General features: G+C 35.9%; 1 protein-coding gene across 1 annotated transcript; it reads right to left on the bottom strand.

The window, feature by feature from the left end:
• Window positions 1–60: 60 nt before the first annotated feature.
• LOC139133379 (adenosine 3'-phospho 5'-phosphosulfate transporter 2-like) lies at window positions 61–11967 on the bottom strand. The gene is made up of 10 exons (XM_070699940.1): window positions 11847–11967; window positions 10960–11316; window positions 9678–9799; window positions 7481–7635; window positions 5977–6084; window positions 5417–5514; window positions 4555–4647; window positions 4010–4121; window positions 3524–3593; window positions 61–3196 (listed from the first exon to the last, which is right to left on the bottom strand). Exons 2-10 carry the CDS (start codon window positions 11293–11295, stop codon window positions 3034–3036), a joined length of 1257 nt encoding a protein of 418 aa, XP_070556041.1. The 5' UTR covers window positions 11296–11316; window positions 11847–11967; the 3' UTR covers window positions 61–3033.
• Between the last annotated feature and the right edge of the window lie 1882 nt (window positions 11968–13849).

Raw genomic sequence — 13849 nt, 5'->3', positions numbered from 1 at the left:
CTCTCTCTCTCTCTCTCTCTCTCTCTCTCTCTCTCTCTGACTACCTACGCCACTACACCATTTTGAATTGGAATACTCGTTTTATTGACAAAAATAGCACAATAAATACAAAGAAAAGAAAAAAAGTTGCAAATATTATCCGTGTTGCTCAGAACAGATGGTTCAGTCTTCTTTTTCCCATGTATCAGTCATTCACCAATCACCTTTTGTACAAAACGATATCATTGAGTATGACAAGGTTGCATCCATTTTGAGGAAAGGGGTGAAGGGATTAAAAGGAGGAGTGTGTATAAGGCACAGAAACATTGTCGGAGCATAACAAAATTTTCATAAAACGTGGACAAGCAAGACAGATGTAGCATCAGATCAGTTTGAATATATGAAGGTGATACTAGAAACACGAAAATATTACATTTCATTTACAAAATAAACATTTCTACAAATAAAAACATTTAACATTCATCTCTAAATGCTGGATATTTCTTTTTTATTGTACATTTCAAAATCATAATGATCAAAATAAAAAAACCTTCGCATTCCTTCATTCTGTATGAATTAAAATTACTAGAGCTTAATTTAACACAACAAGTCTCTGTGGTTTTGTTATGAACTTGAAAGCCTTGCGTGTTCTATCCAACTTCAATAAATGTGAGTAATAGAAAAAACTTACACATATCTCTGCCACTGGCAATTCCTGATGGTCAAAAGATATTCACAAAAAAAATGATGAGTGTTAAAGGTACTCTGAACTGCTGCTTGGCAAAAATTTTGTAATGTATACTATGAACTTGAAAATTTAGACGTTTGCAATAATTCTACAAGTGCCAAGAGTTCAACCATTTGCATTTCATGTCGGCTGACTGCCAGATTACTGCTTGCTCATAATATAATTTGAGTGATTTGTAAAAGAACTTTTAAAACATTAATGATGTCAGTTAAGCAATCAGTCACACCTCTTCTTCAGACATACATGTTGAGTGCTTACTTACAACTAGAATCATTGGTTGTGTCAGATTTGCATAGCATGGAATAACACAGCATGGCAAGCATTTCAGTCTATATGAATATTATGAACAAATGCTAAAAAAAATTAATAGTGCAAAATCTAGAAAACAGGATTTGCAAGTGGCATTTTGTTCAAACTTATGATATAGAAATTAATATGGAATTATTAGAATCTATAAAATGACAGTGTGAAAATTTCTGACAAAATATTATTCAATATACTCATAAATATTTTAAAGGCATGTTCATAATTATGCAGAGGTGATAAAGCGTTAAAATATTTCCGGAGAAACTGGTAAATATTGGTGTCGTGGCTTAGGCACAAAGGTCTGAAGTTAAGAAAAATATTACAGAAACAGAAGTTTGTATAGCAATATAGCACTACAGTGCAACACATACATAGGTCAGACAAACAGATAAGGGATACGTGATATAGAGTTGCTCAGAGAAAATTTGTCGCTGTTGCATTGTGGGAGGAAGTTACTTTACTTATAATAGGCTGAATGAGTTTCAAAAAAATGTTAAATATGACTAGGAATATTGTCTTGCTCATAGAATAAATGTGTTAACTTTTAAATACTCTTTGTCTAATGAAAATAGAATAAAATAGAATATAAAATGCTGTTGTCTTTTGCAGCCTTGAACACGAAGATTTGTTTGTGTTCATGAAAATCTCTGGAGATCTCAGCTTTTCAGGTAATAAGTTAAGGTTGTAAATGAATGCACTGCATTACTACATCCACAGCAATGTTTCTACATCTGCAGTGTTCAATAAAGACAATGGTTACAAGTTCTCCATCATACTTAGTATGTGATAATTGTTGTTACTAGATGCGAATATAAAATGTATTGTATGCTTTGAACTTCAAACTTCACTTCTGAACTTCAACATTATGGAAATTATAATACACTTGCCACGAAATTTGTTTCTAATTTTTGACCAAACCTAAGAATATCTGATCGAACCTTTTGATGGTACCTAAATCTTAAGATATATAAACCAAGCCCTCTAGGTCAGCTTTGAATCATAATATGGCTCAGTAGGATTCTCTGCATGTACACTTGTCCTTTTTCATTTCTATTTTTGCAATCTTTACTCACAAAAGGTTTTTTGTTTGAAATACTTGGCCTTGTCGTGATGGATCTGTTACTAAAGGTGAGTGCGTCTCTTGAAGATGTCATTTAAAAGGTAAAATCCGATGGGTTCACTTGTGATGAGAAAATTACAGGAATAGTGGTCAAGAAAGCAAAGAGTTGTAAAATTATACAGTTTCAACTGCTGGCAATATGCTTTGCAGTTAAAGTTACCATACCGATTCCTCACATATTTGCTTTTCATAGACACTGAGGTCCTGTGATCAGCATGTACTATCCACTGGTCTTCCGAGTATACTGTACTCCATGCATACTTTGTGTATACACAGTGTATACATCCTTCATCTGTAAAGTGGATGTCTGATCTGTCTTTCTCGAATATCAGAGTGCCTCCCATTCCGTAATAAACATAAATGTACCCCCTAGCTGCATGGATAATATTAAATTCTGATGTGACATTGCATATGGACCCAATATTCTCTTGTGGATTCTTTCCTCCTGGCAATGCATTGTTGATCCTGAGATGAGAGGGCTGCCGTAGTGCCCTTGAACTGGTAACAGAGCAGGTTCAATTCTATTGTTTCATTAAGATATTGCGGTATGAAAATTTGTTCTCATTTGCATGTGAATCAAGTACCACATATCCGTTGTATCATTGGTGTTTCTATGGTTTCTTATTCAAAAATGTATCAATGGTCATACTCCTAATTCTGATTGGTAGGAATGTTTATCATACTTGTTACCATGGTTTCTGTTTGAATATGGATCAATAATGTTATCCCTACACTCTGCTTGGTATGACCATTTCTGATTGGGGTTAAAGGTCATAAATCATTAGTACTTTGATGGTCCCTAGTTTCCTTGTGATCAGAAAATAATTCTTCACAACCTGTGCCATCACAGTTTGATATCTGTTGTCAATTGACACAGCCACTACACTTCCATGGTTTCACTGCTGTACCGTTGACTTCTGACTTGCATGCGGATCACACTTTTCCTGATGAAGTCTGCAGCCATACCGTCAATCTTACGCTTGTTCTTGCTGTAAACGTTCAGGATTATTCCAAGCATGACAATCACACCTGACCACAAGTATCTGTCGGTGACAAGTAGAGACACAGTTTGCTGAGTGGAGATGGAAACTTCAGAATGGCATTTGTCATAAAGCTTTCATTTAATCCTTTTCAGTTTGCGCAAAAGCCAAAATAAAATTCAACATCATAAAGATTAAAGTTTTCTATACTGATTACTTTGTAAAGTTGAAAAAAACTTTCAGGAGTCCATTGTTAAAGTAGATTTGGGAAATGGAAAAAGACAACTGCCTAAAAGCAGTGTGGCTTAACTTTATGACTACTTCAAGTGCTTGGGTGCATAATATACTGAACTTTAACAAAAGCAACATGATAAAGTCGGTTTTACTTACTGCGATGTGAATGGCTTTGTGAAAAACAAAAACGACAGCACCATCGTTACAGCCTTCCGACATGTTGTGACTACAGGAAGAAAGAAATGTGTTTTGTTTTTTAGTAATTATATAACATTTTTTTTCATGACCCAGTATTAAAACCAACAGCATCTTTGGCTTGTACATAGGCACACTTATGGCTGCTATTCCTGACTCAGAGGGCGCTCTTTGTGTCATCATGAAAGTACATTTCACTTTGCAACATAAAGGTGAATGTCAAAACAAAGGTAAGACGGAATATGTTTCCAGGTGGGTCAATTTTAGCACTATCCATACACAGAAAATACAGGTACAGCTTATCTGTCAAGCCAGCTGAGTTACCATTCTCTCTCTATCACACGGATTCACGAAGGATTCTGTTTTCACGAACTGAATTCACTGCAAATGATGATTTTTCAATATCAAAGTCTATACTGTCTGTAGTATCCAGTATATTGGACTTACCTGTCACTGCTATGAGGGCGCCACAACACTTCACCAGTGCCAGGACGAATGATATTCCAAGGTAACCAGTAATTGAGAATATAAATGCATAGCCATATGTTTGAGCTGGTCGCTATGGAGACATGAAATTAACATGCTGATTGGTATCAACTTCAATATTGTTAGTTATTGTTTTTTCTAACTTCTACAAAATTGTAAACTACATGATAATGACTCTAATGGGCATTTATAAATAAGAGAACCAATTTCATGATAGACATTTTATTTTTTACAAAAAAATGCATAGACACAATCTGTTTCACATCACATATTTGCAGTGCATATGAAAGAAACAGGTTGTGTAAATTGCTAACTCTAGTTTGCCAGGGGCTTTGCATGTAATAAAATAACTATTCAAAACCAGAAACTCTCCATATGGTATTGGCTCTATCCTGCATCTAATTATTTACCTCTGTTTGCTTCGTCATTGTTATCATTATGATTTTGACATGGGGAGAGTTCAAGGAATTCATTAAATTACAGAAAGGATTTGCAATGAGACATACCTCTGCAAAGAAATTAAACGCACTCTTTAAGCTTCCATGTACAATGAGACCACAAAGTATGTAAATAAATCCAATTGAGTATGAGTACAGGACCTGAAAAAGGAAAAATTGTAAATGAGATAACTGGTCACTGAAATAAAATAAAGACTGACTATAAGAGTTTTGCAGTCATCATTTTACACGCAATGTGGAAACACTTCTTTTAAATTGTAATTTTTGTTTCTAATGGAGAACAGCACAACAACATGTCAGGTAACAGCAAAAGGCAAATATAACTTTGCATAAAGAATAAATCTTGACAGCACAAATGCAGTTCTGCAGAACAAAAATAGAAAAGAGTGAAAGACCATGTACTGTATCTAACATTGATTCTCACTGCCTAATGTGGCACAATATTTGACAACACACAACACTCAATGCATAAATTTGGAGAAAATCACTATGACAATTATCTCTATATGATTCCCTTCAATGGTCGATTTTAACAATAAAAATGCCACAATATTTGCAAACATTCTACCGCCTCAGTAAGTATTTTCCTGAGAAAAATGACTTAATATTCATCTCCATGTGGTTGTCAGCCATTATCGAATTTAAAAATATTTAAAATGTCATAGTGTTTGCCACATTCTGCCCTATAAGAATATATTTTTCTGAGAACATGAGGTAAGCTCTAAATCTATTTGGTTCCCAAATAATAAAAATCTTTAAGAATATTTTTGATAGAAACGTACCATCACAATGCCTTCCTCGGTTCAAAACATTGTTCAAAATGTTCAAAATTATTGCAAGCAAGCTAGCTAGTTTTTCCAGGTCATAATACCTCGTCCTTGGAATCATTGATTTTTTTGTATGTACTTACAACTTCAGTATTTGTCGCATGGTGTTGCCTCATCGTCTTCTCTTGTACGTTGCCAATGATGGCGTCAGCACACAGTGCCAATGAAATCAGTACCACTCCTGAAAGCAAAGCACACGGACTAGAGATTTACACCAAAGCAAATCTGCAGAATGATTCCGTCATATGTTGCTACAGTGTGTACAGCAGAAACATCCTAGAAAGTTCGTGACATGGACAACTATATCGCAAATAACGTTAAAAAAACATATGTTAGGAATTTAACAAATAAGAGAAACTTTCATCAATCAGCATGTTCTTGATGTTGAAGTCCATGATCAACTGATCTTCCTCTTTGAGATTCATCATTTAAAATTCCTTTTTGTGACTGTATAATCGACATTAGATATATCCATATTATCTTCACCTTATTTGGTGTTGGTTAAAAAGTATTTTAATATTTAAATCATATAAAAAGCTGGAAAAAGACAACGTCGTCACTTTTCCAGATTTTCTAAAGTGCATTGAAACTACAGATATACTGTTATTCTGACATCAAAACAGAGGTGCCACGCCATTCTTACCTGTTCTGTCAAAATTTGGAGAAATTTCTACATCAGCCAGGGTGAACAATATAAGTCCTACACTCATACAGAGAGCGGCAATAACATCTATGACATTGTAACGCTTCCCTGAAATTCAATAGTGTCATATGTATAACTTCAGTTTCAATTATTTGTTGATATTGATCAATCTCAAAAAAATACGGTTTTTGACTGACACTCACACATATTGTACGTTATATCATACCAGTATATTGATGGTGCAAATACAGCGATCTGATTGGTCGAGACGCGAAAAGAACCATGGTATATTGGCGATATACCACGGCTGGCAAGCGCGCTAGCTCTCAGCTTGAGGACAATTCCTTTTATGACGTGCCACGCCAGAATTTCAATATACTGTTATGATATAATAGCAATAAATCACACCCAGCGACGGTATACCACTCGATTTTGATAAGTTCGCTTCATATATGCACTCGCTATCGCTCGTGCATATATGTCGTGAACTGGTCAAAATCTTGTGGTATACCATCGCTGGGTGTGTTTTATTGCTTAATTATATATTCATTTTTTATAAGTGTATTTGTATATTGATTGGATTATACATATCACATGATAATGGCTCATTTTCAATGGGGATGATTTAGTGACCTAAAATCTTGAACTATATGACAACTTAATGGGGTTTTTTTGATGTTCAAAACAATGGGCTTTAAATATTATATCAGCTGGGAAATATCAATATTGAATATGTTGACAAACAAATTGTTAACAACCTGAGCTGGATATACATGTTGGTACAGTTCCACTTGTATGGTAAAACGGAGAGGGGGCTCAAACAGTTTGCGAAAAAATATGCAAGATTATACAGTGCATGTATTACACTGGGTAAAGCAGTTTCTCATCAGTCAGACACTATTTCTGCATGATAAAACATGGAAAATAGATTTCGCATTTGTTTGGAGAGTCGACAAATGCTGAACACATCTGTGCTTTACTGTTGACACAGTTTGTATCTCTCCAGACAAAAGTTTAGAGAAGGTTTAACAAATCGGTGGATAAATGGTGTGTGGTAACTTACATGTAGTAGAAGAATAATAAAAACATCAAAGTCAAATTATTTCCGAAATTTTTTGTCTTATGTATGTTGGTCTGCTTAACCCTTTCAGAGCTGTAATTTTTCCTTGCAAAATTTTAGTGAATATTTGAGCATTTTTTATGAATTTTTCTGTAATTCTTTTGATAATTTTGGACTGAATGGACAGTTTTTTACCTAAATTTTGGAAAAAAGTCTGAAAAAATGTTTGGACTTAAAAAATTGTCTGCGTTGTATTTTATGAAGGTGACGAAAGTTGAGCTCGGCTCAACATCTGGCGTATACAAATAACAAGTAAATATTCTGATGACTTAAATTGTTGTATGTACCATAAGCTATGTCAATGAAACATTTATAAATTACAGTCATATCTACCAGCAGAGAGGGAGTCGTGATCGGACCAATGAAAAAAAGATCTATATTCACCTTGTATGAGAATCCCACCAATCATCACTGGTATCAGTTTACAACATTTGAATACCACCTGGGTTGGGTAGTTGAGGTATCCAACGGATGTGTTCGACAGTCCCATGGTTGAAACAGTCAGGAAAGCCAGAAACCCATAGGTCTTCAATGGTATTCTAATCAACCAATGAAATGTACAAGTATTGTCAGTTTTAGGTCTTAACCCTTTGAGCAATGTAATATTCTCCCGCCAAAATTTTAGTGCACAATTTTACCAATTTTTATGAATGTTTCTGTAATTTTTTTGATAATTTTGGACTAAATATGCTTCACATTCCATTGGCTACAGTTTTTTCTCAAAATTTTGGCAAAAAATCTGAGAAAAATTGACTGGGGTTTATTTTATAAAGGGACAAGAATAGACTTTGGTGCTCAAAGGGTTAAGAACCATTTGAAGATCTGCAGCACTTGCATTTGATAAATACTCTACAACCAGATACGACATCATGATATGACAATACAGTCAAGACAGACACAAGGACTGTTCTCGCTCTCATATGAAGCAGGCATCAGATGTAACCTTTGACCCCATCTAAAACTAACAATAGCAAGATATCTTATCCGGGGTTATCTTAGAGGTGGACAATTTGATAAGTCAGTCTTCTTTGAGGACTATTTTTCAACACTTACAAGTATTAACCACTTGAAAAAATCGATGCTATTAGATGTTCATATCCACAAGGTGTCAATATAAATCTTGCATGCGTGACTCAGGTACTAGCAGGTATTTCATCAAACATTCATAATTCATTTTTAATTTGGATCACTACACTACACGTGTCCAATACACGTAACTATTCCAGAGTAAAATCATGCAGTCTGGCAGCCACATACTTCTACATGATGAATGTACAATTCCGTATCTGGCTTTGTTTGTACATTGTACTATGATTCATTCAAATTCTGGGTTTCACCCGATGATATTTTTTAAGAATATTGATAAAATTTTATAATTTTTGAGATGTACTGAATATTAATAATACTGAATATTCATAAAAAAGTGTTCACAACTCAAAAAGCACATGTAAGTTTTTGACATTAAACTTCAATTTTCAAACCGAAATTTTTGTAAAAGATTAATCATCTATTAGCTGTAAGTTGAGCAACAATTTTTCAATTTTCATAAGATTATAATTAATACATAGATACAGTGTCCTCCATAGCTTTGAAAAACAGAGGGAATGCAATTTGCATGACAATAGTTACCATGGTAATGAAATGCTTTTAAACAATGCACCACCCATTCACAACATAATTTAGGTTTGAGCATTGCACTGGTAATACATGTATTTCCTCTCCTCTGACATTCTTGTGTCAATCCTCTTCGATCAAGTTCAGAATTTTGTCCAAAATGTTCTTAGTAAATGAAAAATTTCAAGCATGACCCAATTTCTGATATTACTGATTAAACCATTTCACTTAATCAGGGTTTTCTCTCCACTGCGCGATTGCGCAAATTGTGCATTTCGAGCCATTTTCTGCCCTTTAAAAGTTACTGACTGCGCGAAAATCGCGCACAAAACACAGCAAGCAAATACGCCCATATGGTGGTGACTCAAACGCATAGTGTAGTGAACTGTGAATTTGCTGTTATTTCTATTCAGAATATTCCCCTGGAAAAGACAAAATATCACCTGTCGTTCAATTTTGGTGACGTGCATAACATGGAGTGGACGCACCGAAAAGAAAACACAGTAAAGGACATAGTTGTGCTTCAGTCTCCATGGATACTAGTGCCATTTTATGTTCATGTTTTGATAGGATATGTTGTTTAATGTCATTAGTAAGCATTAAATAATACTGCCCCCTCAAATGTCAAGTTTGCCCCTTAATTTTGATAAAAGGGGCAGAAATTGCCCACTTCACTGAACATGCAGAGAAAACACTGCTTAATATGTACTGTTACTTTCACTGCTGTTCACAATAACAAACCTATGTGGGCTGGTATTTTGGGGTGTGCTTTATAATATGGCAATATTATATATGTGCAAACAAAACTACACAGAATTTCACATGACAACAGTAATTTTCTTCTTTTTTCCCCCAATCAGACATTATTTTTAACAACAACACAAGTTTTCCAGTTTTCAGACGATTTATTACACAAACAGAATTTGAGCTGCTAATGATTAATTGATACTCTGTATATTTCACTTACTTTCGTTGCCTGTCTGCGTGCGTCTGTGTCTCCATGACACCAAACACAGTGTAGAAAGCAAACTGAACAAGCGTCAAGTACCAGCCATATGGTTTCATACCTTCCACTCTGAAAATGAGTTCCTGTATTACAGGCAAAATAGAAAGGATATTATTCTCCCCTCTGCTGTGTACTGCTACAATATACTGTAAAGAGAAACTACTATATATAACTAAGGCCAAAAAATATTGATTTGATTCTGGTCACCACCCACATCACTTAAAAGTGTGTGCATCAACTTTTTTCCCTGTTTTTTCATTTGCCCCAATGGAAAAAAGGGAAAATGTATCAAATTCCACCAAAAATAAAAAAAAATTGAAAAAAAATGTGTCGCTGCATCATTTTTGCCACATGTCAATGACCAGAAAAAAACCTATTATTTTTTTTTGCTTAAATGTGCAATTTTACTGCTGCGAACATTTGAAATATTCCAACATGTATACATGTAAACATATTTACACAACTGAAAACTTGTGAACCAGTTTGTTTCATAATGATAGCATGCAAAATGAAAGAACCCGGGGGGGAAAATATGAAAATGATTTTAATCTGCATTTACTGTTTGTGCACTCCTGCCGTTTGAACAAAGCATACTGGTCATCGTGTTACACATGTACAATAAAGGAGCGTTCTCGCATTACCGCTTAAAGGCCTCATGATGTCAAATTTAAGTTTTTCTTTAGAAACTAATTAGTCTGTGTTGGTCGGTGAGATTGAGATCTCACCACTGGGTGCCTTTCTTGAATTACAGTCAAAGAGACCCATTTCAGGCTGTCACAACAACTATAACTGATGGCATGGCTATTTTGTACGTGTAAATGCCAAAAGCAAATGCCCTCGGAACTCGTGTCAATGTTCAACAATGGTGGAAAGACAGGTGAATGTTGTATCAAGCTACAGATTATTTGACCCTGAAATTTTTAATTTGACCCTTCTTCGAAAATTCAATAGTCTACATGTAGATTTGCGAATGTTGTGACCACTATATACACTGTTTCTTATTTAAATAACAATAGCTTGATATTAGAGGACCACTTAGAGGACCACACAGCGACGGCGGACATTTTGATTTTCAATATTGGTAAATCTGAAGGAATTTGTTTCTCTGGTGCCAAAATTTGCATGGTGACCCCTGATTATTCTTTATTTTGAATGAGAATGGTTGAAAGTTTCCTTGGGGAAAGTTTGAGCAAAAGTTTATGTCTGTCACTTTTGAGACGTGTACTACCTTAACATATATTACCTGCATGTATCCATAGATGAGGTAGAAGAAAAATATTCCCATCACACAGAAGGAGAACTGTGCAAACATGGACCACCGATGGATATGTATCCCAAGTACCATGATTTCTTGCACAACTTTCCTGTCTTCCATTCCTTGGTCTTTACTGATGTTGATAAAATGATGTCGGACGTCATTTTGGATTTGGGTGATTTCAGACTGGCTGACGTCTGGTCTCTTAACGTCTGGGTAATTTGGTTGGTCATTTGGGTTGCTTGCAAAGGTTCCGTGATTATCAACATGATTTGCCACCCCGTTGCCTATCAACAGTTGCTGGGGCGACCAATTTTTCGACATGGTTGCAGAATTTTCAATTTTCTACAAAAAAATTGAGTCAGTGTTTACAATTGAAAAATCGTGAACATACAGTATTACAACGGCTCGAATGGCATGAAAACGAGTAAAACTAATCTCCGACAGAAATGATAAAAATTTCCAACTACTACAGCTTGTTTGATGATGATGATGATGATGTGACACGGTACAGTGTATACACCGTGTGTACGCATCCAAAGTGTAAACAGCGGGGAAGGCCTTCTGTAGCCTGACAGCACACTACCGTTCATTCGCGATGAAGAGGAATAAATGAACGGAAATCTGTTCAAAGATTAATCTCCTGTTCTGAAGCGATGTTCATCTCGTCGACGTAGCTATGGTTACAAACCAGCTCAAACTCGAGCAAGTGATGAAGTTTCTGTATTCCATATGTCAACGCATGGACTGATGGACTGGTACTGTGCTGTGGCACTGCACCCGTACAAATGTGCAAGTTCCGGTTCGTTCTGTACAATTTCACTGGCTCATAGAGTCATCACAAACGTGACAATTACGTTCTTCTCTTTACTGACCGTGGTTTCTGACAGCTAATCGTTTCGAAGACTCCTCTGTGTAGTTTTGTCCCTGTGCAACAAGCCAGAATGTCCAACTTCTATGAATTCACTTCTGAGAAACTCTCTGCCACGTTCACCGGCCGGCCGGTTTGCTTTACCGGTGCCGTGCCGATTTTATCCCTTGCCGATTTCGTCCCCCGCGCATGCGCAGACTATCCAACAGGGCTTCACTGGGATAAGATCGGCAGCTATATCTGCCGATTTAGGTTCTGTTGCCGATTTCGACCCTCGACGCAAAATTCAAGTTCACGCTAAAATTTCTGCTGATTTCGCTTCTGCAGTTGCCGATTTTGACTCTCGACTCAAATCCAAGTTCACGCTAAAATTTCTTCCGTATAATCTATCAGGTGGTCAATTTTATGTGTCTAAATAAGTTGAAAATGTAAATAAGTTTGGATCAATCGGTGTAATTTACTCCGGGAATTTACTTGGAACATAGAACTGCTATAGCTGCCGAGTTGCCGATTTCGACCCTCGACTAAAAATCGAAGTTCACGCTAAAATTTCTTTCGTATATAATCTATCCGGTGGTCATTTTTATGTGTCTACATTAGTTGAAAATGTATTATAAGTTTGGGGAAGTGCATCAATCGATGTAATTTACTTGGAACATAGAACTGCTATAGCTGCCGATTTCGGTTCTGCAGTTGCCGATTTCGACCCTCGACTCAAAATCCAAGTTCACGCCAAAAATTTCTTTCGTACAATCTATCCGGTGATCAATTTTATCTGTCTAAATAAGTTTAAAATATATTATAAGTTTGGAAAAGTGCATCAAAATCGGTGTAATTTACTCCGGGAATTTACTATGAACATAGAACTGCTATAGCTGCCGATTTCGGTTCTGCAGTTGCCGATTTCGACCCTCGACTCAAAATCCAAGTTCACGCTAAAATTCTTTCGTACAATCAATCCGGTGGTCAATTTTATGTGTCTAAATAAGTTAAAAATGTATTATAAGTTAAGTGCATCAATCGGTGATATTTACTCCGGGAATTTACTTGGAATATAGAACTGCTATAGCTGCCGAGTTGCCGATTTCGACCCTCGACTAAAATCGAAGTTCACGCTAAAATTCTTTCGTATACTATCCTGTGGTCATTTTTATGTGTCTACATAAGTTGAAAATGTATTATAAGTTTGGGGAAGTGCATCAATCGTGATCGTGTTATTTACTAGGAACATAGAACTGCTATAGCTGCCGATTTCGGTTCTGCAGTTGCCGATTTCGACCCTCGACTGAAAATCCAAGTTCACGCCAAAAATTTCTTTCGTACAATCTATCCGGTGGTCAATTTTATGTGTCTAAATAAGTTGAAAATGTATTATAAGTTAAGTGCATCAATCGGTGATATTTACTCCGGGAATTTACTATGAACATAGAACTGCTATAGCTGCCGATTTCGGTTCTGCAGTTGCCGATTTCGACCCTCGACTCAAAATCCAAGTTCACGCCAAAAATTTGGGGGGATAATTGGGGGGACATTTGTGCATTCATTAATGATCATAAGATTAATTAATATTCATTTGTTCTTACTGTAATCATTTATCCCCTATTATGCCATACAGTGTTTCACCCAGGTTTTGCTAGCATGGGGACACAGTGACCCATAGTAGGTTTAAATGGGGACAAAATACATTTTGGGGGAGGTAAAGTATTTCAATAAAATAAACAGTACAGTGTCATTGTGTGTCATCATGACTTGGTACCATATTTGGTGTTAAATAGGCAAGTCTGGTGAGTGCATTAGAGGTAAGTCTATAATAGACCACTAGCGTTGTGTCAAATTATGCCAATATGAACTGTCAGTATCACTTAGTTTACTGCATTCGCATAAACTGCAGGGCTCCCCTTGATGACCAAAATGATTATCCAACTCAATAGCCAAATCAAAAATCTTGTAGCCACTTTGAATAACTTTTACGCAGTTTACGATCTCAAGTGTGGAACCAGCTTTAAC

This window comes from Ptychodera flava, chromosome 5 (genome assembly GCF_041260155.1).
Source record: "Ptychodera flava strain L36383 chromosome 5, AS_Pfla_20210202, whole genome shotgun sequence".
In the NCBI taxonomy this organism is placed as follows: Eukaryota; Metazoa; Hemichordata; class Enteropneusta; family Ptychoderidae; genus Ptychodera; species Ptychodera flava.
This window is presented reverse-complemented; position numbering and strand designations above follow the sequence as displayed.